At 46.0% G+C, this 26,046-nt stretch overlaps 3 protein-coding genes across 15 annotated transcripts in view; 2 read left to right on the top strand and 1 right to left on the bottom strand.

Moving 5' to 3' along the window:
* The window catches only part of GRAMD1C (GRAM domain containing 1C), a 92,099-nt gene extending 83,835 nt beyond the window's left edge, over positions 1–8,264 (top strand). For all 8 annotated transcript variants that reach the window (XM_014577702.3, XM_075906503.1, XM_075906497.1 and 5 more), the window contains 2 exons: positions 1,764–1,869; positions 7,606–8,264. In XM_014577702.3, the coding sequence (XP_014433188.2) occupies positions 1,764–1,869; positions 7,606–7,683 (184 nt within the window). In that variant the 3' untranslated portion in view covers positions 7,684–8,264. The remainder of the gene's footprint in view (positions 1–1,763; positions 1,870–7,605) is intronic.
* A 2,524-nt stretch (positions 8,265–10,788) lies between these two features.
* On the top strand, positions 10,789–25,536 carry ZDHHC23 (zDHHC palmitoyltransferase 23). Of its 2 annotated transcripts, none has more exons than XM_006112234.4 (4): positions 10,789–11,329; positions 12,664–13,374; positions 14,180–14,347; positions 15,320–19,815. In XM_006112234.4, exons 1-4 carry the CDS (start codon positions 11,223–11,225, stop codon positions 15,585–15,587), a joined length of 1,254 nt encoding a protein of 417 aa, XP_006112296.2. In that variant the 5' UTR covers positions 10,789–11,222; the 3' UTR covers positions 15,588–19,815. The 2 variants fall into 2 exon arrangements, with proteins under 2 accessions (XP_006112296.2, XP_075762677.1); XM_075906562.1 differs by lacking the exon at positions 15,320–19,815 and adding an exon at positions 25,165–25,536 and having other exon boundaries at positions 11,196–11,329.
* The window catches only part of CCDC191 (coiled-coil domain containing 191), a 38,832-nt gene continuing 28,474 nt past the window's right edge, over positions 15,689–26,046 (bottom strand). For 4 of the 5 annotated variants that reach the window (XM_075906459.1, XM_075906444.1, XM_014577709.3 and 1 more), the window contains one exon: positions 25,311–26,039. In XM_075906459.1, coding sequence (XP_075762574.1) covers positions 25,907–26,039 — 133 coding nt within the window. In that variant the 3' untranslated portion in view covers positions 25,311–25,906. Of the gene's footprint in view, positions 16,672–25,310; positions 26,040–26,046 lie in introns of those variants that run through there. The other variant, XM_025188875.2, reaches the window with a different exon arrangement.

Below are 26,046 nucleotides of genomic sequence, written 5' to 3'. Positions count from 1 at the left end.
AGGCAAAACTTTAAAGGCTTTTGTGACGTGTAGCTCTCTTAAAGTTGATACTGCTGTCCAGCAATGGCTGTACATTGTACCACTGGCTTTCTCCCTCTCCAGCACATTGTAGGATTAGCTTGCCCCTTTCTGCACAGTGAACACTGCTATATTTCTCCATCTCCAGTCTGCATGGAGAGAGCTACACAGAATTACAGCCTTCTCTTTCTGCTGGTTCCCGGCAAGGTACAAATGTCTCACAACTAATGTCTTGCTCACTTTTTAAAAGAATAAAGAAGTGACCAGTTTTGGAGTGTGATGTAATTTAACACTTAGCACTTCTGTTGTGCTTTATATATTCAAACACTATGCACATGTTAACCAATTAAATGCATTACAGTGTTTGCAATGGGACTTCGTATTCTCAATACCCAGGTTTATGTATCTGACTTGGAGGAGATAATTTGAAAAATGATGTATGTTTATTAAAAGGATTTTAGCATGAGGGCTGATGTGATCATAAGAACGGCCACTAAGGAGAGTGGCATGAGATACTGACCAAAATTATCAAAGTATGAACATAAGAACGGCCATACTGGGTCAGACCAAAGGTCCATGTGGCCCAGTATTCTGTCTGCCGACAGTGGTCAATGCCAGATACCCCAGAGGGAGTGAACAGAACAGGTAACCAAGTGATCCCTCTCCTGTCCTCCATTTCCAGCCTCTGACAAACAGAAGTTAGGGACACCATTCTTCACTATCCTAGCTAATAGCCATTGATGGACCTAACCTCCATGAATTTATCTAGTTCTTTCTTAAACCCTGTCGAAGTCCTAGTCTTCACAACCTCCTCTGGCAAGCAGGTCCACAAGTTGACTGTGTGCTGTATGAAGAAAAACTTCCTTTTGTTTGTTTCAAACCTATTAATTTCAATTGGTGACCCCTCGTTCTTATGGGAACAAGTAAATAACTTTTCCTTATTCGCTTTTTCAACACCAGTCATGATTTTGTAGACCTCTATCATATCCCCTCTTAGTCTCCTATTTTCTAAGATGAAAAGTCTCAGTCTTTTTCATCTCTCTTTATATGGGACCCATTTCAAACCCCATAATAATTTTTTTGGCCCTTGTTTGAACCTTTTCCAATGCCAATATATCTTTTTTGAGATGAAGCATCCACATATGTATGCAGTATCCAAGATGTGGGCGTACCATGGTTTTATTTAGAGGGAATAATATGTTCTCTGTCTTATTCTCTATCCCTTTTTAAATTATTCTAACATTGTTTGCCTAGTCATGAACTTATGATACCTTTGGCTACCGCTCTTGTTTCATGCAGGCCTTGCCACCTGTCTTTTCACCTCTTTTTGACAGAGCATTGAAAGACAGAGTTTCAAACACTAACCTAATCTTTAGCAGGGACAGAAGATGGCAACCTTTCTTGTTTCATGCCAGGACAGACTTTGGCAATGTAAGACTGGCAGAAGAACTAGATCAGTTTAATTTTGCCTCAAGTAAGAATTGTACTCAAGTTTTAGAAGCCTGGGGAATTTGGTTTATTAATTACATGGAAGCTCCCTCTTAGTATCCGGTGATTCAAATGCACTAAGATAAAATTGCTAAGAAATTGGTAACATAATTTCAAATGTAACTGTACACAGTCTTAATGTGGTCCTGGCTTGAAAAGTGCTAATGAGTGCAGTTAGACACCCATGAATGCTGAGTGTGGATGTACAGCTGTTTATTTCATGGTATTCAATGATTCTTGTCATGTTCCCTTTTCAGTTTAGCCCCTGACTTGGTATCCAGAGAGGAGATTCCTCAGCATGACAAAGAACAGGTTCAGCAGGTGAAGGGAGTGCTGCAAGACTCTATTGCAATACTGGAACAGGTAGGCTTCCTCCACACCCACCGTTTTGTTGCTTCTGAAGTAGTTGAGAGAAAACAAAACTTACAAGTCATTTTTCCAAAGTGTTAAAATACACTTTAAAGATGTCTTGTTTTGTGAAATAAGTGAGCCAGTCTGCGGCTGCCTGTCTACAGAAAGCTGCAGCAGGGCATGTAAAGAAAGTGGCTAGATTTTTAAGGACTGTCCCTGTTCTTTTGCTCGGGTTCATTTATCTTTATATACATATTTCCTGTTTCCTAAGCATTCCGTATTTCTGTTTGCCTAGAGCACTGACCAAGCAGAAGAAGAAATATAAACAAATAACTACACTTTTTAAAATAATAAAAATTAGAAGTAGAGCACTATTAAATAATTGTGGAGCTATTACATAATTTAGTTTCTCCTCTTCTTCACTATAACACATGCTCCATTGGTTTGCCTCGTTCAGGTTCCTATGATTGGGATTCAGCACTATTCTTGGAGATTATTCCTCAGCTGGTAGAGCTAACAAATGTCAAATTTCCATTATCTAAATTTTCATTTTAAAAAATTTCTTCCATGTATAGTTCTGCTCCCTTGACTCACCTTGTGCTAAGTCAGAAATCATATCTGCCAGCATAGATAACTTTTGGAATCCAGGAGCTTTGAGGCATATCATATTAAAATACTTAAAGGGGGAACTTAGGCAGGTAGATTTGAGTTTGCTTCTATTCTAATATGGCCTAGAGATAAAGTCCTGACAAGAAACATCATACAGCTAGCTACTGGATTTCAAGTTCTTTCCAAATAAAAAGTGTTTGTAAGAAGAGTGGAAGACACTAAAGGGACTTGGATACCTAGTGAAAAATGTCATGCTGTGAGGAATTATCTGCCTATCTCAATATAACTGGATTCAGATTGGATAGGCTGCTTTTCTGAGAGCAGTCAGTGCACGTGTGGAGACAAACAAGAAGTCTTCTCAGACTGAAACAGCCTGACTTGCTAGTGAAGTTTCAGGACGTCTTGGGGATTTTGAAGTGCAAATCCTAGTGGAAGAATATTTTGTCCACTTGAGGGTGGGAAGCCATCAGGTGAGAAAAAGACACCAGATTTTCACTAACTGGTGATTTAGGCCCATATTTAAGAACCCTTCTTAAAATGGATTATCCTTTCCAATGACATATTTGTTTCTAACTTTGCTTCCTTGTTTTTGTGAAAGTTGAGGTGAGGCAGCTCTGGTATTATCTGGAGATCAAAGGGTTCCTTGACCTCTGTAAGTTTGATTTTAAGCTTGAATACAGTAAAGAGACTATGCAGGTCTTGCTGGTAGATTATCCTAGACAAGGTCATTGGATGCAAGCATGTTCAGCAATTGTTTCAGACTCTGTTACAAGCCATAATGTGGGCTAGACAATGGGCAGTTGTGGAAAAAGCTAATATAATTCTGAGGTGTAGTAACAGGAGTTGTGTGTGTAAGATATAGGAGGTAATTGTTCCGCTCTGCTTGGCAATGGTGGGGCCTCGGCTGGAGCACTGTGTCCAGTTCTGGGTGCCACATTTTAAAAAAGATGGAAGCTTCAGGGAGTAACCAAGTTAGTCTGTACAGGATAAACTTAAAAAACAACAAACGGTCTGGTAGCACTTTATAGACTAACAAAACACGTAGATGGTATCATGAGCTTTTGTGGGCACAGCCTACTTCTTCAGATGATTGGAGTTTTGAGTTTAGGATGTGCCGTCCCAAAATAAATAGGAGGTGGGGGGGGGGGGAGGAAAAAAAAGGAAAGGGGTGGGAAACAAGGAGCAGAGGGTATGAAAATATCAAAGGGAAAAACAAGTAGGCAGGACTGGTAACTTATAAGCACCTACAGATTGGACAGTTAAAAGAAGCAGATAAGGATCATAGGATAGCAGTTAGATAGGAAGGATACTAACTCAAGAATCTACACAGACAGAGAGCTGTTGGGACCTTCATTGTATGTTACATTGATAATGTCCCAGCCATCCGTTACCTCGAGGAGGTCATCAGTGTGAGAAGTGAATTTGTGGATGAATTGTAATTCCAACGCCTCTCTGTGTATTTGCCTAGTAGAATTGGTTGGTGACAAGACAGCCACCTGAAGATCTTTTAAAGAGTGATTAGGTAGATTTAAGTGTTCTCCAACAGGTTTCTGTATGTTCCTTTTACATATATTTGATTTGTGTCCATTGATTCTTTCCTGTAGGGACTGTCCAGTTTGTCCAATATATATGTCAGTGGGGAATTGCTGGCATAGATCAAATTACTGGATGTGCAGTTAAATGAGCCTTTGATTTGGTAGCTTATATTGCTGGTTCCAGTGATGAATTCGCTTGTATAGATACGTGGGCAGAGTTGGCACCATGACTGATTGCAGGGCTTGGTTCCTGGATGCTTATGATGTGGCTGTGTAGCATGGTGACCGGAAAGAATTCGTTTCAGGTTGGGGGTTGTCTGTAAGCGAGAATAAGCTTTCCCCCCCAAAGCCTCTGAGAGTGAGGGATCATTTTCCAAGATGGGTTGCAGACTGTGTGTAATGCGTTGGAGGGATTTGAGTTGTGGACTGTAGGTGATGACAAGTAGAATTCTGTTGTTTTCTCTTTTGGGTCTGTCTTGAAGTAATTAATGTCTGGGTACTTTTTTGGCTGTCGATCTGTTTTTTCACTTCCCCAGGTGGGTATTTCAGTTTTAGGAATGCTCTATAAAGATCCTGTAGGTGTTTGTCTCTGTCTGTGGGATCGGAGCAAATCCGGTTGTATCTTAGGGGCTTGGTTGGGATGGAAATGTGTCTGGGATGGAAGCTGGAGGCAGGGCTGGCCCGAGCCACTCGTGTGTCCCGGGCCTCCCAGAGCGCGCTGACACCCCTGGGAGTGCGGCGCATGTGCAGCACTGCCCCAGGGTGCCTGGCACCCCCAAACACCCGGCGCGTGTGTGGCCCCACTCCCAGATATCCAGCGCATGCTCAGCCCCGCCCCAGGGCACCTGACGCATGCACAGCCCTGCCCCCACCCGGTCCAGCAGCCCTGCCCGGCGCTCCCTACACTGGGGCACCCCGGGCAGTAGCCCGGTCAGCCTGTAGCTTGGGCTGGCTGTGGCTGGAGGCATGAAGGTAAGTGTAGCAGTCAGTGGGTTTCCGGTATAGGGTAGAAATTTGTCCATTATTTAATTGTACTGTAGTGTCCAGGAAGTGGATTTCTCGTGTGGACTGGTCCAGGCTGAAGTAGTTGGTGGGGTGGAAGTTTTTGAAATCTTTGTGAAATTCTTCAAGCGTCTCTTTTCCGTGGGTCCATATGATGATGATGTCATCAATGTAGCATAAGTAAAGTAGAATTGTTAGGGGGCGAGAGCTGAGGACAATTTGGAAAGAGTCCAGAGGAGACAACAAAAATGATAAAAGGTTTAGAATGCATGTTCTACAAGGAAAAGTTAAATATGCCTAGGTTTGGGAGGGAGGGGGGTTCTTGAAAAAGAAACCTAAAGGGTGATCTTATATAAGAATTGTCAAATAGGCTATCTGCTGTTATAAAGAGAATAGTGATCGTCTGATCTCCATGTCCACTGACGGTTGGGAAAGAAATAACGGGCTTGACCTGCAGCATGGGAAATTTTGGTTAGATATTAAGGAAATGCTTTCTAACTGATAGTTAAGCTCTGGAATAGGCTTCCAAGGGAGGTTATGGAATCCCCATCACTGGAGATTTATGAGAACAAGCACCTGTCAAAGAGGTTTACCTGGCTTTTCCCCAGCACAGGTGACTTTTCTGTGATTCTATGATCTCCCCCTTGTGATCAAGTGTCCATGCTGATCCTTTTACAGCTGTCAAATAGCTTTGATGTTGATTGAGAGGTGGCTTTGGTGCATTTGTGAATGCAAGAGGAGTTAAGATTGGATTGCTTTTGAATGGCTCCATTCTCTTCTTTTTGAGAGTACTGAGCAATTGCTTGGTCTCCTCTGAGGAGTTCTGTATAGCGTGCCACAGGCTTTTATTCTGTCATCCTTTATGCTGTGTGTGTGTAAGATGAGCTGGCTTCACTTGCAGTAGCATCAGTATACAGATATTTGACTCTCCGTTTCAGTATTTATTTTAAAAACTCCACATTTGTAAAATATGTTAGAAGGGTGTTTGAAGGAGAGCAGATATTTGTGGGATCATTCCTTTCATCCTTCCTCCCTTCTTCCTAGGCTCCTCCAATTGCTTAACATTGCAATGTTCAAATTTTTCTATACCTTGACCCTATATTACAACAAGGAAAAATTTGGGGATCTGCCCCACTTCCTTCTGGTTATAAAACTAAGGGAGATGCAGACCCATTTGTGACTCCTGGATTGAGAAGCCATGGTTTTAGCAAATGAAAAACTGCAAAATTATCTGTTTACTTTTTAGCTTATTAACCTTTTAACTTAATTATTGATAAATCATAGAAATCTGATAGTCTGTTTGAGAAGGGAAGCTGGGGAGTTGCTCCAAGCTACTCCTGCCTATCGGCTGTTTAATCAACCTTTGCCCATACTCCACAAGGAAAACCACGAGACAATGGTAACTTTTGGTCTTCCTTGTTCACAGATGTACCTTGCCCATAAATTGTTGCTGATCTGATATTAACCTCTTCTATCCAGCTACAATAATATTTCTATCAATGAGTGATGAGAATCTCAGAAAGCAGAAGTGGATTCCCCTATATTTTTTCTTTAGTTTTCTGACTCTTCTCTTTCCTTATTCTTACCATTCTGATAGTAGCTAATTCCAATTAGCTAATTGGTATTTTTAAAAAAACATAGAAAATTAAATATTGAAATATATTGAATGAGAATGTTAACCATTTTTCCTATATTAAAAACACAAACACACAAACCAACAACCACCCACCACTGTTTTCCCGTGCAAGTCTTGGTACACTTTAGATTGCTACAACATTGGGCCCTGTCTGAGGCTACATCTAGACTGCAAGCCTCTTTCGAAAGAGGCTTTTTCAAAAGATACTTTCGAAAAAGCCTCTTTCGAAAAAGAGCGTCTAGACTGCAAGCAGTACTTTCGAAAAAGCAAGCCACTTTTTCGAAAGAGAGCACCCAGGCAGTCTGGATGCTCACTTTCTAAAAAGCCCTGTTTGCATTCAAGAAGACCTTTTTTCGAAAGAGCACTTTTGAAAAAAGGCGTTCTTCCTCGTGAAATTAGGTTTTCCGCCGTCGAAAGAAAAGCTGCGTTCTTTCGATTTAATTTCGAAAGAACGCGGCTGTAGTCTAGACACAGGTGAAGTTTTTTCGAAAAAAGGCTACTTTTTTCGAAAAAACCCTCGAGTTTGGACACAGCCTGAGTGCTGGCAGCTGTCTGACTTCACCTTTATTCCTCAAAGCACACCGAAGGCATCATGCCTATGTTATTATGCACGTCTTATTATGGTGTTCCTTAGCGTATTGCCATGTGCAGGATCTATATTACAAATGACAAAGTGATGGTTTCTTTCTTGCAGCATAGCCAATACTACTGCATCATATAGTATAGCACGGTAACAGAACTCAGGACAGCTCTGTAATTATGCAGAAATGACAGTCTATGCTGCGTACTGTGCTTGTCAACAGCAGGAACATAAATGATTTAGTGCAAGCTACTGTTATGATGAAACGGAGGGAGGAAATTATTCTGAATGTAAAAATAAAACATTGATTTTTCTAGATCTCTCTCAACTTCACAGTAACATAATGTATATACTTTTTGGGGGGACTGGGGGTTCTGTCTCTACAGCTGAAGAGTTCCCTTTCTACGCTCCAGAGAAGCTTTGAACAGCTGAACAAGACCAAGAGGGATCAGACAGAGAGTTAACATTATCCACACCCACAACTCAAGATGTCATGAGAATGAAGATGCTGTATGTCTCTTCGGGGGGTGGGTGTGTTTGACATTCTATTATCTCAGGACTTTTTGCTATTTTTTGCTCAGCAGCTGCTGGTGCAGCTAATAAAGACCTCTGGATAAAATAGGGTGGGATCTGAGGTCCTGTAACTCTGAAAATACATGTGGTTTTCTAGTGAACAAGTCAGAGGTGTAAATGAGTGAGAACATTGTACTGTAACTTGTAACTGTAATGTGAAAATTACAGAGAAGAGCAACCTCAGCACAGCAGTGATTGTATCTAATGAAGTCTGAACTCTTTCATATTGAGTTGAAGAATCTTCGGCACTAACAGGTACAGCAGGGGTGAGGGGAAAAAGACACTGTAAAGAAAGAGCAGCAGGTAGTGGTTTCACATGGGTATTCATATGCTCTTTCATAGACACACATACTCTGTAAATCAACTCAGCAGTTTTAAATACCCATATTTATTTTTTAATTGTTTTTTTTGTTTCACCCCCAGTGTAAAAACTCCATGTTTAATCTCTTATTAAATTGGTTCTGCATACTGAGGGGCTATGATACTGCAATTCCTCCCACCTCACGCAATCTGTTCTGTTCACCTAATTGAAATGTCAACACCCCATAACAATGGTTCCCTCTCTCCTTGGTGTGATGGTCATTATACCTCTTGCTCTGTATGTATGGAAGATGGCAACAGGCAACGATGAGATGGCTTCATTGGCAGGGACATCAGTGTGCAGATATCTGACACTGTCTTGCATTTCAGTATTTATTTTAAAAATTCCACAGAGATGAAGCTATCTTGTCTCCACTAGCTCTAACCTTTCCAAATGGTCTCACATAGTGGACCATTTGGAAAGAACCAGAGTAAAAACAAAAACTGAGGAGGTCTTTATCAAGGGTGCTATTTCGGGAGAGCAGGGGAGCAGCAGCCATGCATACCAGGACATGACTTGCTTTTCTTTCCATTCCCCTGACAAGAAAGGAGCAAGGAGAAAGAACTTGGGTTCTGTGAATTACATCTTTGCCCTCTCCCTTCTGCAGCCAGGAGTAAGGGGCACACACAGAATTCAAATCCTTTCCTCTCCCTCCCTTATCACCAGTGAATTGGGAAAAAAAAAAGTCACATCCCCGGTACGCATGGCTGCTGCCCCTCCTGCCCCGCTCTTCTGAAATGGTGCCCTTGGTCTTTATATTGATTGGGGCTGTTAGCAACTTACATAACAACCTAAACCAAGCTTGAATATTGACAGCTCTTCACAATAGAAATTGGCATGTGTAATCATATTTGGAAAAACATGCTTTTGTACTCAGCTGTTATGACTTTCATGTCTTTATAGACAGCAAATCAATGTGTTAGATATGTTAGGGATGTGTATTTTAACCATTAATCGTGGTTCCCTGATAGATCAGGTCATGATGGTGTTTTTATGTTCCTACAAGCAAGAAACCATAGAATAACATGGCTGGGTTACAAGTAGGTGAAAGATGGCTACTTTGTAGTGCAAGAATGGCCATAACTTCCTTGGCCACCATATGCAGGACCTCACTGTGCTACAAATCCATTTACTGACAAGTGGATAGTATATCTAGGAGTTCCTTTAAAACAGGAATGTATCCTGTTATAACGAACGTCCTGTCTTCTTGACAACTATAAACTACATCAGACCTGATTAACACTGGAAAATAGATCGACAGTTACAATGGAATGCTAAGTATTTCAGAGGCAGCATAATAGGGTCTTGCCCTTTGGCTCTAACAGTTCTACTTTGCAGCTGAGAGACAACAGTTGTTAGCAGGGTCCCTGAGGCAGTGTTGGGCATTGATGGCAGTGAAGATGTATGCCATTGTGTCAATGAACGTGAGAGCTTAGTGCTGGCGTGAGCCAAGTCCATGACAATTATTAGGGCACGATTTCCCGCTCCTTTATGTATTGACTTGTCTTTCTTTTTGTAAGTGTGTGGGTAGAAGCAGCAAGTTTGTAGCAGCTAAGATGCAAAATTGGTGCTTGTCTACTACTGACTGAAATGTTATGGCTTGTGTCTGTGCCTGTGCCCATAGGCTTTGCCTACCTCACCCTACAGTGCTGTCACTGTGAATGTCTAACATGGAACCAAGAGCTTCCTGCAGGCAGGGCAGTTCCCTTGTAGTTACTCTTAGGGATGCCAGGTGTCTGGTTTTGAACCGGATAATCCAGTATTTGAGCTTTGTGTTCGGGAAACAAATTGAGAAAATATAAACGAGAACATATACAAATGCCGGGATTTTCTCAATAAGATGTCATGTAGATTGTGATGTCATGTCAAGTGTGTCCCTTATTTTTGTTGAAACCATCTGGCAACACTAGTTACTCTTCTCTGCTGCAGGCGCTGGTGCATCGGATTCTCCGGTAGCCTTTTGTCTAGACTTTAACGAGTTCGATTTTGCAATGTGGCTCCGGGCGAGACCGTTCCAGCGGGACGTGCTGTGCCTCGCTTAGCGGCGGCTACTGATTTGCTGGGCAGCATCTGCCCCTCGTTCATGCGAGGATACAGCGACGTCAAACCGGAGCAAAGGGTGCGTGGCTCCCGCCCAGCTGCTGACAACAGCGGCCCCTGGCGGAACGGCACCAATTCGACGCTCGCGGGAGTCAAACCGGTGCCTAGGGGCAGGGGCGGATGCAGCGGCGCTGGCTCGCGGCGCCTCCAGCCCCACCCGGGCTCGCTGGCCGGGCGTGGAGCGCCCCTGCCTGGCCGGGTCAAATTAGCGCCGCGCGCCGGCCCTGGGCCCCTGGCGCGCGCTGGCGGGTCTGTGACGTAATGTCTGCCCCTAGTTCTGCGCCAGGCTGGAGCGCACCATTTCCCCGGCCGGGCTGCGGCCCCACCTGTCGCCGCACGCTTGAGGCAGGCGGGCTTGTGACGTGACGTCCTGGCTGGCCCCGCCCGTGCCGGCATTGGGCCACCCCGGCTGACGTTCGTCGGGGAGAGCGCTCGGACGCGGCAGTGCCCGCTGAGCGCTGCTGCGGGCAGGGGCTGGCGCCTGCCGACCCTCCGCTGGGTGGGGTGGCTCGCGGGAGGGAGCTCTTAGCCAATCACAGCTGCTGTCCTGAGGGCGGGAGAGGGGTGAATGGAAGGGCAGGACGGGGCCCCGGCGGGGCAGGAACAGGTGGGTGCGCGGGGGCTGGGGCAGGGCCGCTGCAGAAGGGCGGGCTGAGCTGCTGGGGGGGCTCAGCTGGGACTTCACGTGCTTCCTCCTGCGGGGCTGCTGCTCGGAGCCAGGGAGCAGACGCGTTGCCCCCGCCCGGCCCCGCAGCCCCTCTTTGAACTCGCTCCTTGCATGTGTGTCACAAGACGCAGCCGGCTACTAACTTCTGGGGGACCCCGGAAGGCAGCGGCCCTGTGCCCTTCCCCTCCGAGCCCCCGCAGAGGGCTCCCCTCTCCTGCTGGCCAGAGCGGGAAGGCGCCGCAATTGCCCGAGGAATCGGTAGGAAACCTGGAAAAAGGAGGAAGAAAGCTGAAGGGCCCGAGATGGAGGAGCCGCTCTGCTGTTGCGAGTACATTGATAGGAGGGGGGAGAAGAACCACCTGGTGGCCTGTTGCTGTGACTGCGAGGATCTCGATGAGGGCTGTGAAAGGTAAGGCGCCTGGCCTTTTATATGCCTGTACCTCAAGGGGCTGTTCCTATCAAGCTCATTGTCATGGCATCTTGACAGTCTTTCTCTCTTCTTTAACTAGCTTCTTTAGAATGGGGCACTGCGAGGTCAGGCTCAGCTTTGGAACCCCATTCTATGCACAGCTGCTCCATTTGGTACTTTGAAACCTCTCTCTGTCAAAGAGGAGTGGCTTTCTGGGCCACTTGAGAAGTGCCTGGCCAATTTGGGGGTGTCAAATGCCTTATGCCCAGTTAAGATAAAGGTCGGGACAATAGAACTGGTTGGGAATTGTACAGTGAAGTAGGATTTCATCAGGAAAGTCTCCTTTGTCAAACCTAAAATGTTTTGGGGAAACATCCTGGGTTCAAAGAACTTTCACTGAACCACAGCCTGGTTTCCTGCCATCTCACATGCAAAGCTGCTAGCTTGCAGGATCTGCAGCACTAGGGAAAGCTGCACAGTGTGGATTCCCCCAGAGCTAGAGATCCCTGGACTCTCAGACCTGATTCTTGTCAGCTTCAGGGCTGCTGTTCAGTGATGGCAAATAAGAAATTGGCAAGAGTTATATCAACATCATTCAGCAGCTGCTTCATAGGAGTGTTTCTTTTTGGAGACATTTCTCAGTGTTTCTGAAATGAACATTTTATGGAATTTCTGGATCATGGGAAACTAAAAAAAAAAAAATGGTTTTGTTCCTAACTGAAATATAACCAAATTTCAGAGCATTAAATTTTCCTGTGAAATAGTCTGATTTTTGACAGCTCTGTTGCGGAATGGATCCCAGAGAAACCATTCTAGCTGATCAAACCCAGTAATGGTGAGTTTCTCTTTGGGAGATATGGGTGACAACAAGAGGATGTTTTCTGTTTGGTTCATGCAGTAGATAATCTCTAGCTACTAGGATTCCTGAGAGAGATTCTTGGATCATGAGCTCTTCTAGACAGTCACTGCAATTTGTTGAGTTTGCAGTGAAAATGCCATTATAACATAACTGATTTCTGAACCAGGTTTAGATTTTGTTGAAGTGGGTAGGTGGAATCAAAGTTGTGAAAAGGCCTAATATAAATAGAATAAGCTTGCATTGGTCTTTAGAGATTTCTTTAAAAAGGCATAGCTCCTATCCGAGAAAGATTTACAGGCTACATCAGATGAGCATAAAACACAAGAGGCTAAAGAAATGAGGGTAGAAATGGGGAATGAGAGTTAATATGATTGCATTTTTGAATAGATCAGCCTCTCCTTAAAATCTAAGGGGGAGCAGACAGCACAGACGTGTTTCATGTATGTGAACAGAAATCTGTGCTTTTCCCTAACAGGTGGTTGACGTGCAGATCTTTGCCCCCAGGAACTTTAGAGAGAATTGCAGACACCATTTTGGATCGCCTCCGCATTCCCTGGCTTAAGGGGGCCATAAAGATTAATATCAGCCTGCTCCCACCACTCATCCTGCTGCCTGTCTCCCTCCACGTAGCAGCTCTGCACTTCCTGTTGGCACTTGTTATCTTGACATCCCTTCCTGTGGTGGTGCTGTGGTACTACTACCTCACACACAGGAGAAAGGGACGGACTCTCTTCTTTTTAAGCCTGGGGCTGTTTTCTCTGGGGTACATGTATTTTGTGTTCCTCCAGGAAGTGGTTCCCCGAGGCCATGTGGGCCGCACACAGGTGATTATTCTCACCTGTGGATTAATTCTCATGCTTGTGGCCCTATCTCAAGCCAAGAGAGATCCTGGCTACCTTACCAGCCAAATGAGCAGTGACAAATCACCATGCCAAGGCAGCAACAACTTGCCAAGCAGGAAAGTTCTGGGGATCTCCAATGGGCTTCATGGACCAGCTGCATCTGGCATCACCAGCAGTCATGCTAAGAACACTGATGCCAAGGGCTATTCCAGAACGTTGGCCGAAGGACTAGACAGAGCAAAGGAGGACTGGTGCACCAAATGTCAGCTGATTAGGCCACCCAGAGCTGGGCATTGCAGGTTGTGTGGCATGTGTGTGAGGCGACTGGACCATCACTGTGTCTGGTAGGTGCCACAGACTTCTGAGGTGGTCATTTAAGGTTAAAGAAGTTACTGCTTTCTCATCCAGGTGCTATCAGTCAAATACGGCTGCCTCTTAAATTTGGTGCCTTTCCTCTTGGTACTGAGAGTTGTCATGGGTTCAAAGTAGTATGACCTGATAATTAGCTAACTCTGGTGTAGGAGGTCCTATTTCAAGACCAGTTTTTGTTTTCGGCCCTAGTTTGCTATGACAGTTTTAGGTAAATTTCCCACTGTTATTCTAGAACCAGTACAGTTCCACTGAGGGAAGTGCTAGTGATCTAAGAGAGGATCCAGGGTGGTGGGTTTTTTTGTTTACCACTGTGACATTTAAACGTGCTCTAAGCAGGTATAAATGTGATACAATAGTGTTCCTTCAATTTACTTCTACTACTGGAGCTGCACTGGTGCTACAACAGCAGTGGGGAGAGTCCCTAAAATTGCCAGTGTAAATATAACCTTAGATCCCAGGGATGGTGGTGTGTGGAAACATACAAAGAGATATCACCTTTCTTAGGCTTTGAGGAAAAGCTTAGAGCCTTCCAGCAGGCAATTGACACAATGTGGGAGGCTCTCTGAGGTATACTCACATCAGCATAATCTGAATATGTTGTTTTTACATTTCCTTCATCATTGGCCTAAATTGCTAGCCTGTGCTCTTGTGTAAAATTGTGTGCACTCTGGCAAATGTGTTATATAGACACACCTTGGAGCCAAATTTACTGCCCGTTAAGGGGGAGAGTTTTCATTTAAGTAAAGAATAAAATGTTCTTTCCTTTGCCCTTTGGAGGATTAACAGCTGCGTAGGGGAGCGGAACCACCAAGCCTTTATCCTTGCACTCTCACTCTTCCTGCTTACCTCCGTTTATGGAATTACACTGACCCTGGACACCATCTGTAGGGGCCAAAATACGTTCATAGCGCTGTTCTACTGCCCGGGGACCTATGCAGACTACAGGTGAGAAATCTCAGGAACAGGGCATGGGGTGGGGGCCTCACCAAAGACTTGCTGGTATGACTCTGAGTGTATCACTTTGTCTCTGTACATGAGTCTGTCCAGCCCCAAAAAGATCTTCATGTTTGCTTCTCTCCCAGGCAAACAGAGGATAGAACCTCTGTGCTACCCCAGAGGACAGAATACCAGATTGAGACTCAGGAAGCCTGGGTTCAAATCCTGGTTCTTGTGATAACCTCAGTTTCCTTGCTCGTTGAATGGGAACATTGACACTACCCTCCTCTGTAAAGCACTTTGAAATTTACTTATACAAAGCAGTTGTTCAGAGCTAAGTTTTACTATGATGATTATTAGCTTCCATTTTGGGCCTCCATTTCCCTACCTGTGGAAGGAGGAGGATACTATTGTAAAACACATGGGCTACGTCTAGACTGGCCCCTAATTCCGGAATAGTCATGCAAAGCAGGTAAGTCAGAATAGGGAAATCCACGGGGGATTTAAATAAACATGTCCGCCGCTTTTTTCTGGCTTGGGGAAAAGCCGGAAAAAAGCGTCTAGACTGGCGCGATCCTCCGGAATAAAGCCCTTTTCCAGAGGATCTTTTATTCCTACTTTCAGGTATTTAAATCCCCCGCGGATTTCCCTATTCTGACTTACCTGCTTTGCATGACTATTCCGGAATTAGGCGCCAGTCTAGACGTAGTCATGGTGTTCTATGGGTTAAAGAGAGTGGTATATGAGCTGGGTATTATTACGGAAATGCACATGGCTATATAAGTGCTAAGCATCATTATTAGCAATGTTGTGAGACTTGAATGTTTGTAAACCCTGTGGGATCACTCAAGCAGATGTGGAAAGGGATGGAAGAGAGATTTGTTACCAGGGGAAATCCCTCTCTGTGTTTCTGAAGCTACAGATTAAAGCATCTGTGCTCACATTAAATGGCTTCCTTCCCATCTCTTTCCCCACTGCCAGCTCTGCGCTGTCATTCACATGTGTGTGGTACTGTGCCATTGTCACGGCCGGGATGAGCTACATCCTTCTTATCCAGCTATTGAACATCAGCTACAACGTGACCGAGAGGGAAGCTCGGCTGGCTCTGCGGGAAGACACCGGGCGCAGGCTTCTGGGTGGGATTGTGGTAGATACAGGCAAGTATAACCGGGGTTTCCTGTACAACTGGGGCCAGTTTTTGACTTTGGGGTCACCCACGCCTCAGCGCTCTGCTGAAGACATTGTGTGAAACCCCGTTTCCCGCTGATGGCAGTGACATTTGGTGGAGGTGGACGGCTCCTTCCACAGGGATCCCACCACCTTTCCCTACTGAGTTGGAGGCTGGGCCCATTTCATCAGTGTCTGTAGGAGCCATTAAAGGACAGCAGCTCTTGCATGCCAGAGGTGAGAAGTAGGGAGCAGAACGAATTAAGCCATATGCACAAACAGGGAGAGGCAAAATCACAGTCCTCCCCCACCTGCCTCCATGCAGAAATTATGCACAATTCAGCAAGATTAACAGCAGCACAAGACTTTGAAAATGTGGGGAACTCCATGTCTGGATTTCAGAGGCAAGGTAATTTAATACCAGACCTCAGCTGGACACTGCAGGGGTCAGAACAGACTCCCTTTTCTTACATGTGGTATTTCATAAATGATGCGATGCCTCGTGCTGATGAGGTGAACTATAATCTGTGTCAAGAGCGAGCCATTTCATGATGGACCAAGGGGAAGATATTTAAAATGGGCTTTGTCTTGTGTCACTTCAAGAACCAACTAGGACCTCTCTTCTCTCTCTCTGGTGGGCATATTTTTCAGTCTTCCATTCATAAAGTTGCATCAGCTGTTAGTGCTTCTATTAAGTGCCTTTGTGAGCAGTACACCTATAGGGCTGGTTGAGGTCCTGTCCTCTCCTAGGCTCCCTCACCCCAAAGAGGCTATTCCAGCTGTGAGTCAGAAGGAAGAACTGGTTCCTCCTCTATATGCCAGTGGTTTCTTCCTTCTGCTTCTCTGAGTTGATCCAAGGACTTGACTCCCTTGAAGTATTTTTGTTCTATTAGCAATTGCTAGCACCTCACAGATGGTAAACATTTTACAAGATAGCTGTAAGTTCCCAAGTAGCTGTAAAACATTCTGGGGCAGTGGCCGAGGTGGGAAGTAAATGGACCCTTGTCTGATGCTGCTGCTGCTGCCTTGTGATCCTCCTTGTTATGAAATAGGAATAATAGTTCTCCTGGGAGATGGCTCACAGCTGAAGTACAGTAGCCCAGATCCTCCTCCTACAATCATGGAGAATGTGCTCTGACTCCCAGTAGACCAGTTTTTCAAAGGAACTGGAAAGGCAAGAAGAAATACATCTCAGGCCCTGAGGATGCAGGGAGGGCTTGTTGGGCCTCTCAAATTGCTAAATGAAAATGTTCATTGCTGTGTTGGTCCCAGGATGTTAGAGGCTACATCTACACTACAAGGTTTTTGCGCAAAAACCTGCGGAGCGTCCACACCTCAAGTGAGCTCTTGCGCAATTAAGTGGGCAGTTAAATGGCAGAACACAGGGGTTTTTCCACTGTAGGTAAACCTCCTTTTCTGAGGCATAACTGCTTCTAGCGCTAGTTACTGTGCAAGAAGGCAAGTGTGGACACTCCAGAGGGGTTTCTTGCTCAAGAAACCCCTGTGAGGAAAAAGCACAGGTGCTGTCATGGTCATTCTGTAAATGGCCATCAGAGCTTTCTTGTGCAAGAGTGTCCATGCAGTGTGGACGCTCTCTTGCGCAAAAGCACATGGCTTTTGCGATGTGCTCTGAGGTGTGGACATGCTCTTGCGCAAGAGCCCTGTTAGTGGCAGATCAACCCAGGAGAGATTGGAGACTTGAACTCCCTCCTTGCTCAGAGGTCTTCTCTTTGGGGCAGGGTTGATAGTGTATTGCCAAAGAGGAGAGATGGGGAAGCTTGCCCTGTGGGTGTCTTACTGGACATTCAGCTCTCAAGATGCTGGTCTGGCACCTTTCACCGTCAGGGTCCACACTCATGATAAATTCCCAAGTGCCAGTGGATATGCCCTGTTTCACAGTGTTCTATGGCTTGCTAACATGGTATATGCAACTTCTGTGCCCCCAAGCATAATTGAGTCTTCAGAACTGCTGTGCTTGGAGCCCATCTCCTGTGGCAGGAGATGCTGACTTGTGCAGTTTGCTTTTTTGCGATCACTTTTTAAAAGGGAGAAACCTTGGTCTCCAGTCAGAGAGGGAGAGAAGAAAATCAAGAGATGTGGAGACTTCTGGCCCTGTGTTATCATTTAAATGAGAAAGCAGTCACATGGATCACAGTAATCATGCCAGTGGACAAGCATGAGTATCTGACTTCTCTTGGGACTGGAGAGAGAAGGACTTTCCAGACTGGACACGCATCAAGAGCTTGCCTCCTCACTCAATGCTACTTAGCTGCAAGTGTAGCAATTTCATAGCTGAAATACATGTAGGGGGGCTATGGGGAGCCTAGTCTATGGGAAGGGTTCTGCCTCAGTGCAGCAGTGTCTCTAAAACCTCTTTCCTGTTGGGAACTTGGAAAGGTCAAGATAATGTGGCCTTCTGGGCAGAAAAAAACCCACGAGTGGGCATGTGTCTTAAAACACAGAACTAGGATTAATTTCTCTATGCCTCAATCCCTCTGTGAAATGGGACTATAATAGAACTAGTGTGTATGTACTAGTGCCATCTAGTGGGTAGAATTAGAGCTGCTCAACTGAGTGTCAGGCCCAAACAGCACTTCCAAAGCCTGTGTGTTTGCAGCAGGAGGATCTAAATTCTGTCCCTCCTGAATGGGAAGTTCTCACTGGCCGTGGAATGCACTGTGGTGGCAAATGCAATGCCTTAAATGGCCACCTTGTTTACAGACCTAGCCTTCTGCAGAGAGGTCTATCTCATGAATGTCTTTAGAGAAGGAAAGCACATATAAACTCTTTGCTCTGTGACTGTACAGTGCCTAGTACAATGGGGTCCTAGTCTATGGCTGGGGCTCCTAGACATAATAAATACTAACAAGGGGAAGTATTAGCATGAGAAGGTCAGAGCAGCATGAGCTTCAGTTTCACTGTTTTGAGCTTCCTTTGAGTACCCGCAGAGCAGCAGAAAGTCCAAGAAGGGCAATGCCCCCCTTTTCATTTCTGCTGAGGGTGGATTATCTCCCATTCTTTGCCTTAACCTTGTCTCATTTGACTAAGGCTAGGCAAACTTGTAGTAAAAGATTAAAATCCACCACAGTAGTGGGCATGAAGAGAATGCCTCGGACTTGTGAAAAAGGGGTAGAGCGGCAGTTAGTGCAATAAAGCAAGGCAGGTTGGGTGAGGGATAGTCACTGTGAGTAACAGATAGGGAGCATGCTGCATTTGACAGATGAGCTACAGGTTGGGCACCTAGTGGGGTCCAACAGATGCTTAAATGTAAGTTCCTTGGGGTGGGGAGTAGCCATTTGTCTGTAAATTGTAATGCATACACACAACAATGAAGAAATCATTACCATTCTGGCCCTGTAAAGATCCCCATTAGCTGCAGAAGAGGTGTGTCTAGAGCTGGTACAAGACTAGCACATTTTTATATTGTTTTTCCTGGCTTTCTGCCACCACATTTTGAAATATAAAAAGTTTTATCCTGCTCTAGTAGCATCCATCTTAGAGACTTTCAGTGGTACAGACCAGGAGGAATTTTAAAGGGATTGGACTGTCATAATAGTACTAGAATTACACAGTATCAGCATCCTGTTTGGTGAATTTAGTGAAGGCTGTTGTACAATTTTGATGTGCGGTATGAGTGACAGCTTGGCACACTGCCATAATGGCCTCATCTCAATTTTGCATTTGTACTCTAGTAGAATGACTTAAAAAAGACCATTTCCTGACTTTCATCTTTACTCAAATGACTGAAGTCACTGCGGACCAAGAAAAGGTACTGCTAGAAATTCCAATCACTCTATGCTCTTAAAGGTGCTTTCCCCTTCAAAATAGACTGCTTTTGAGTGTTTTAAAAATCATGTGCTGTAAAGTTTCTTCTCTAGACAACTGAATACTGCCTAGTGTCTTAATAATCACATGCTCTATAACTTCCTTCTCTTGTATATTGCTTCACTAAAGTTGGTAGTAAGTGTGATTATGAATGTATTTTCTGTATCTCTCTATTATGTTTTCAATGCGGGGACATCTGCTCCCTAGGACTTTCTTCCACTGCAAGCATGTTTGTCAAGTGAAAACCCTGCAAGGGTCAAAGTGAGATCCTTCCTAAAATTGCGACTCTGACTTCTCACGAGTTCACGTCATTCAGGAAATGGTTTTATGAAAGAACTTAGGATTCTTCCAGGAAAAACATCCCAAGTATGACATGCTGTATGTGTGAGTTTTATTAAAAGGATTGTGCTGTGTGTCCCCTTTGTAACGCCCAGCATTTTCAGAGAGGTGTAGTTATGAGTTCAAATAAATCAGAACTACATATAGAGTGGTCTTGGTTAATTTATGGCATGTCATAGTGTGGGTGAACTGAGGTACAGGCTTGCATTTCTCTTCACATCCAGCCAGGTCAGTAGTATCTGAAAGCCACCACCATCTAATGGCTCTGACATGAATTTGGCGGTTGTGGGGAATCTCAGCCCAGTTCCCAGGGCCTAAGCCGCTTTAGGCATGACACCATCACAGCTGGGGTGCCCTAGCCCAGTCATCTCAAAGGGAAAAGGATTGAATGTCCCTGCTTACTACAAGGCCAGGATTAATTTTTATTTCAGGAAAAACTATGCCTTGCGGGCTGCCTGTGCCTTAGCAGCCCCAGAGCTGAGGGCTTCAGGCCTCTTGGCATCATTCTCCAAATAAACAAAGCCATAAATAATATATAAATATGAGCCAAGCCTTTGCTGTGCCATGGCTGGGACCGACAAATACTGTGGCAAGTTGGTATTGGTGGGAAGTGAGTATATTTTAATCCTGTAAATATTTCAGGCACCCAGTGAAAGGAGACACAATATCCATGAGGTTTGCATGCCCCTTTGTTCTGTTACAGGATTCATCTGCGTGACACTCCAGCTTGCTGTTCAGCAGTTTCTCTCTGAACGTTCATTGATGACAAAGATGATAAATTAGGACTTTGCTCCATTACCAGCTAGACGTGGGGTGTATCTGCACTAGGCATTTCCCAAGCTGCCACCAGTTCATCTCCAATTGTGGGAGGCACTAGAGTAAATAAGGCTCTAGGTAACTGCCACTGTTTGTCTTCTCTCACCCTGCTTAGAGCAGGCTCAGATTAAAACAGGTAACACTGCTATGAGCACTTTCTGGTTGTGCTGCACTGGAGGGAGTTTTTAAGGAAAATACCAGTGTAAGCATGACCATAGCTCTGGTGGCTGAAACTATAAATGCACCAATGAGTGGAGGGGGCATCTGTAAATTGCACTGAGGACTTGAAGTTGGCTAGGTTGATCCTCCACTGGCTAGCCTCTACCTGGCTATGTCTAGACTGGCATGATTTTCCGCAAATGCTTTTAATGGAAAAGTTTTCCGTTAAAAGCATTTGTGGAAAAAAGCGGCTAGATTGGCACGGACGCTTTTCCACAAAAGCACTTTTTGCGGAAAAGCATCCGTGCCAATCTAGACACGCTTTTGCGCAAAACAAATCTGTGCTGTCTACACTGGCCCTTTTACGCAAAAGCGACTTTTGCCCGAACGGGAGCAGCATAGCATTTCCGCAAGAACCTACTGTCTGAAATCAGTGCAAGTCAGTCAGTGTTCTTGCAGAAATTCAAGCGGCCAGTGTAGACAGCTGGCAAGTTTTTCCGCAAAAGCTGCTTTTGCGGAAAAACTTGCCAGTCTAGACACAGCTCCTGTGTCCTCTATCTGCTGATCTTTCTTCATAGCAGAACTTATCCCTTCTGCAGTGCCACCTGGTCTATGGATATTTCACTCTGAAAGCGGGAAAGGGTTCCACAGAAATGCCTTTCATCAGTGCCGAATTCATTCATTATAACAACCTCCCCCCCGTTTTCCAGTGGGAGGATGCATCTGGCCATGGAACACCTTCCTTCTAAGCACGTATCAGCAAGGAATGAATCTGAGCCAAGCCGTTAGGCTGATGCCCACATGATTCCTCATAAATATACCGTATTTTCCGGCGTATAGGGCGACTGGGTGTATAAGACGACCCCCTATCTTTTTAATTAAAAGATAGGGTTTCATCTTATACTCCAGCGCCCCTCCGCCTCCTTTGCTCCCGGTGTCCCTGGTCTGCTGGAGATGGTCCCCAGCACACCAGAGGCACCGGGAGCAAAGCCGCCAGGAGCGCCTGGGCTGCCCCCCCCCCCCCCGCCGGAGCCCCTCCGAGGCTTTGAAAGCCTCGGGGGAAGCCGGCGGGGGGGCATCCCAGGCGCGCATGGGCTGCCCCCCCGCCGGAGCCCCTCCGCGGCTTTGAAAGCCTCGGGGGAAGCCGGCGGCGGGGCATCCCAGGCGCGCATGGGCTGCGCCCCCGCCGGAGCCCCTCCGCGGCTTTGAAAGCCTCGGGGGAAGCCGGCGGCGGGGCATCCCAGACGCGCATGGGCTGCCCCCCCGCCGGAGCCCCTCCGCGGCTTTGAAAGCCTCGGGGGAAGCCGGCGGCGGGGCATCCCAGGCGCGCATGGGATGCCCCGCCGCCGGCTTCCCCCGAGGCTTTCAAAGCCGCGGAGGGGCTCCGGCGGGGGGGCAGCCCATGCGCGCCTGGGATGCCCCGCCGCCGGCTTCCCCCGAGGCTTTCAAAGCCGCGGAGGGGCTCCGGCGGGGGGGCAGCCCATGCGCGCCTGGGATGCCCCGCCGCGGGCTTCCCCCGAGGCTTTCAAAGCCGCGGAGGGGCTCCGGCGGCGGTGCATCCGGCGTACAAGACGACCCCCGATTTTGGGGGGATGTTTTTTAACATCAGAGGTCGTCTTGTACGCCGGAATATACGGTAGGTTTCTACCATTAAATTCAACACCAATTCAAGCTTTAAAGCAGGAGGCAAACTCTAAAACAATCACAGAGGTTGAATTGATTTTTCTCAGCATGCCAAATCTCTTACACCTTGCCTCCCTTGTGGAAAGTATTTGGTGGGATAAAACTTTAAGTCTGGAAAACCTTCGTGTCTACTTGGATTATTATAAAGATGTCCTGTATGCTCTGCCAACAGCATTATCAGAAGGACCCTGGGCTCTGGATGCTCTGTGTGCAGTTAGTTCAGCTGTTTGGCTGAAATCAGCATGTGGCAAGAGCTAATTCAGAAGAAAACTGGCGTCATGATAGAGTTTCATGCCTGTGGACAGCAGTCCTGAGAGCTGTTTTTCTAATTCATTCACTAGCACTAGATTCATGAGAAACTATACCTATGTTAAATCCTAGACTGTGAGAAACATAATGGCAGTACCCGGGGCCTTCACAGGCACTTGAAACAAAAGCTAAGTACAGTACCTCCCAGTGACATGCTCGCTGCTTGAATCCTCCAAACCAGGCAGTCTACCAGAGAATGGGTGGGCCTGCTAAACTAACAGGAAGACAAGGGAGCAATTAAGAAGGCTGAAGATGCTGAAGAGAGCTTAGGGCCCACCTATCAGGCATGGCCACTGGTTTAAGGTGCCCTGTGTTGTGTGCTCTTCCCAAGAGGCATTATTTTCAGAGGCATTGCTGAACACTAACTCAAGTTAGTAAGAACTGCGTGTGCTCAGATCAAACCTAAGTTGTCACAAGTCAGGCATCCAAAAACTGAACCCATCCTTTTCAAGCCATGAGAGGGGTTTGTTCAAAAGACCCTTTCCCCAAAGTGAGGTAATCCCAGGCTCTTCCATTGCCATTACCAGAGACAGAATATGGGTGGATGAGAGCTTCTCCAGTACAGCAATTCTTTTGTTTCCACAACTACCCCTGACAAAGCCCTGAACTGCCCAGTCACCAGTTACCTGCAGCTCTATATTGATGAGAAACCCAGTGTGACCCTTTCTTTCTGCTGCTTTGTCATTTCACTAACTGCAATTATTTTAGCTATGCCAAGAACCCAGCCTTAGTTGGGGGAGCAGAATAGACTGTTCCCACATGACAACTTCCTGACTGGTGAATAAATACAGCAGGCTGAAGGAGGATTAAATGGTCTCTCTATAAAAAGGATGCCAGTAACCTGAGAACGGAAGGACCGGCTCTATTGCATCCTAGTATGCAGAGACTGCACTGGCGGAATTTCAGCGGGGTGAATGTGCACCAAGAAGCAGAACTGCTGCTGCACTATTCTCACACATTAGCCATTAATGCACCAACAAGTGGAGGGGCATCTCTAAATTGCACTGAGGACTTGAAGTTAACTAGGTTGGTCCTCCACTTTATTCCTCTAACCATGTCTCCTATCTGCTGATCTTTCTCCACAGCAGAGCTTATCCCTTCTGCAGTGCTCACACAAATGACCCCCCCCATGCTCTTTCCAGCTGCTGTTCTCTATCGCAACCTGACCACGATGCTTCCCCCACCACTCTCACTTACTCTCCACCCACACCTTCAACTCCTTTCCACCCCTAGATAAGTGCCCAGGTGACTAAACAGCAGTCAGGTATGGAACCAAGGTTTGGGTAACGGGGTGTGCATTTCATTCCTTCACATTTGGGAAGTAGGCAGTGGGAGGGAAAATTAGAAAATGATAGTCTTAACTTGTTAGGCCAGAACTGAGAACCTCACCCTGCTCTCAATCCAGTCCTGGCACCCAAGCAGGAAAAGCCTGAGAAGAGAGGAACCCTTGTCTCCAGCTTTGTTACATCAATGGGAGAGAAGCAAATTCCAGTCTCCACTGCTCAGGTGTTCAGAGCAGAGGACTTTTAGCAACAGCAGATCTCAGCTGGCACATCAATCACAACTACCTAATATAGACAGGAGGGATGTAAAATCCCAGTTAATCAGTTAACTGGTTAAATGTTGTTTATCCCACTATGCGGGATCCAGGCTGGGGTTGCCACTGGCTCTCAGCCCCCACTGCAGCAGTCCCTGTCTGCGGCAGGCCTGGGCTCCCAGTGGACAGAGGCTGCTCCAGACACTGGAGCAGCACCCCCCTGCAGGATAACCAGGACTGCCGCGGACAGGAACTGCTCCAGACAAGACCAGCCCTTGTCCAGGGCAAGCCCCCAGCCTGTGGCAGGTAGGGAGCTGCTCCAGTCCCCACCAGTTACCAGTTAATCAGAACCGGTAAGCATCACCTATTTAGGGTGATGCTTACTGGTTAACCTTTCACATCCCTAACAGATTTTTTTAAACAACCATACTAACCAAATTCCAAGGTGGCCTATAAACCACTCCATCTGTGGGCTCAGTTGCTACACTGTAACATGTTAAAATCTAATATTAACTAAGATGTAAAGGGGCGATGGTAGCTCATGTTAGCTATAAAGACAAAGCAAGTTGTACTTTGGCCTATGCTAACCTGGTAGAGTTAAATTAACTGGAGTTGAGGGGCAAGTTTCAGTACCACTTATTTAGCTTATGCTAAAGTTCTGGACCTTGTTCTGGACTAGAGTTTTAGACATCATCTGATCATGGGAGCTAGCTTGATCTACCTCCCAATGCACCTTTAAAGCCTAGTCAAGACAAGGTCTGTGTGTGCCTACAAAGGAACTGTCAGCAATAGGAAAAATGGTGCTTTTTAAAAAATGGTGCTAGTTGCCATGATTTGAAACACCACTCAGCACCAAATGTAGACAGTTTCATGCCTACACACTTGAGTTAGCAAGTTGTGTTATAATTTAGAATTGCTGGGAGGGTCGATCCCCAAACTAATGGTTTTAACTAGTCAAGTGTCTACACAAAGTGCTTTGTTTGTGTTTCAGATCCTGTTACCATCTCAACTGCAAAGCTCCATCTAAGGTTTAGCTTCCCTATCATCCCTCGATATAATGGTTTAGTAACAGTTCCTCATGTGGACTGGGTTTTGTGAAAGGCTTAACAGGATGTGAATCACAGATAAGACGGTAAAAAGACTCCATCCATTTATTCGTCAGATACAGCCACACTGTGTCCAATCACAAGGCGAAATCACTGACAAGAGACAGGCATTCAGGGCTCTGTTCCAGCACAAAAAGGCACGTTTCAGTTCCTGTACCTTACGGAAGAAGTGCAGTGTCTCAGTTCGACACTGCGCTGCTAAAGGCAACAAAAATCTCTGGGGAGGTTTGGAAATAAAGTTGGCATCTGGCCTGGAATTTATCCTGTCTTGATTCTTGTGCTCTAGCCTTGCTCACTGCCTGCCTGACGGGGTGTTTCTCTGGTGTGCAGACAGTCAAAAATATCCCATGCCAGGTAAGAACAACTCCCCAAATACATTTACCTGTCACTGTGGGAGAGCAGTCTGGTGGCTAGAGAGTGACGGCAATAATCCAGGTTCCTCGGTTTAGAGTGAATGTTAAAAGCACCACTCAAAATACCATCCTAGAACACCATCTCCACCCCCTGTTGCACCAAACCAGGAAGAGCCCCTGTCATTCACAGGGCTGAGCTCACATCGCTAGTTACATCCTTCGGCAGAGATCCATTTTGCTCATCAAGTAGGGAGCGTGCCCAGAGTCCTTCCGGTCATTTCTGGAAGTCCGGGAGAATTTCAGCTACTCTCTTGCGTAACTGCTCTCTCCTTGCCTCTTTCTCTCTTTCCTCTTTCATCATTGCTGGGTACTGCCTCCAGGCCCTGAACATGGTCAGTGTTATTCTCCTTTTAG

Source organism: Pelodiscus sinensis, chromosome 1 (assembly GCF_049634645.1).
Source record: "Pelodiscus sinensis isolate JC-2024 chromosome 1, ASM4963464v1, whole genome shotgun sequence".
NCBI lineage: Eukaryota > Metazoa > Chordata > Testudines > Trionychidae > Pelodiscus > Pelodiscus sinensis.
Note: the sequence above shows the minus strand (reverse complement) of the source record. Positions and strands in the feature narration are given on the sequence as shown.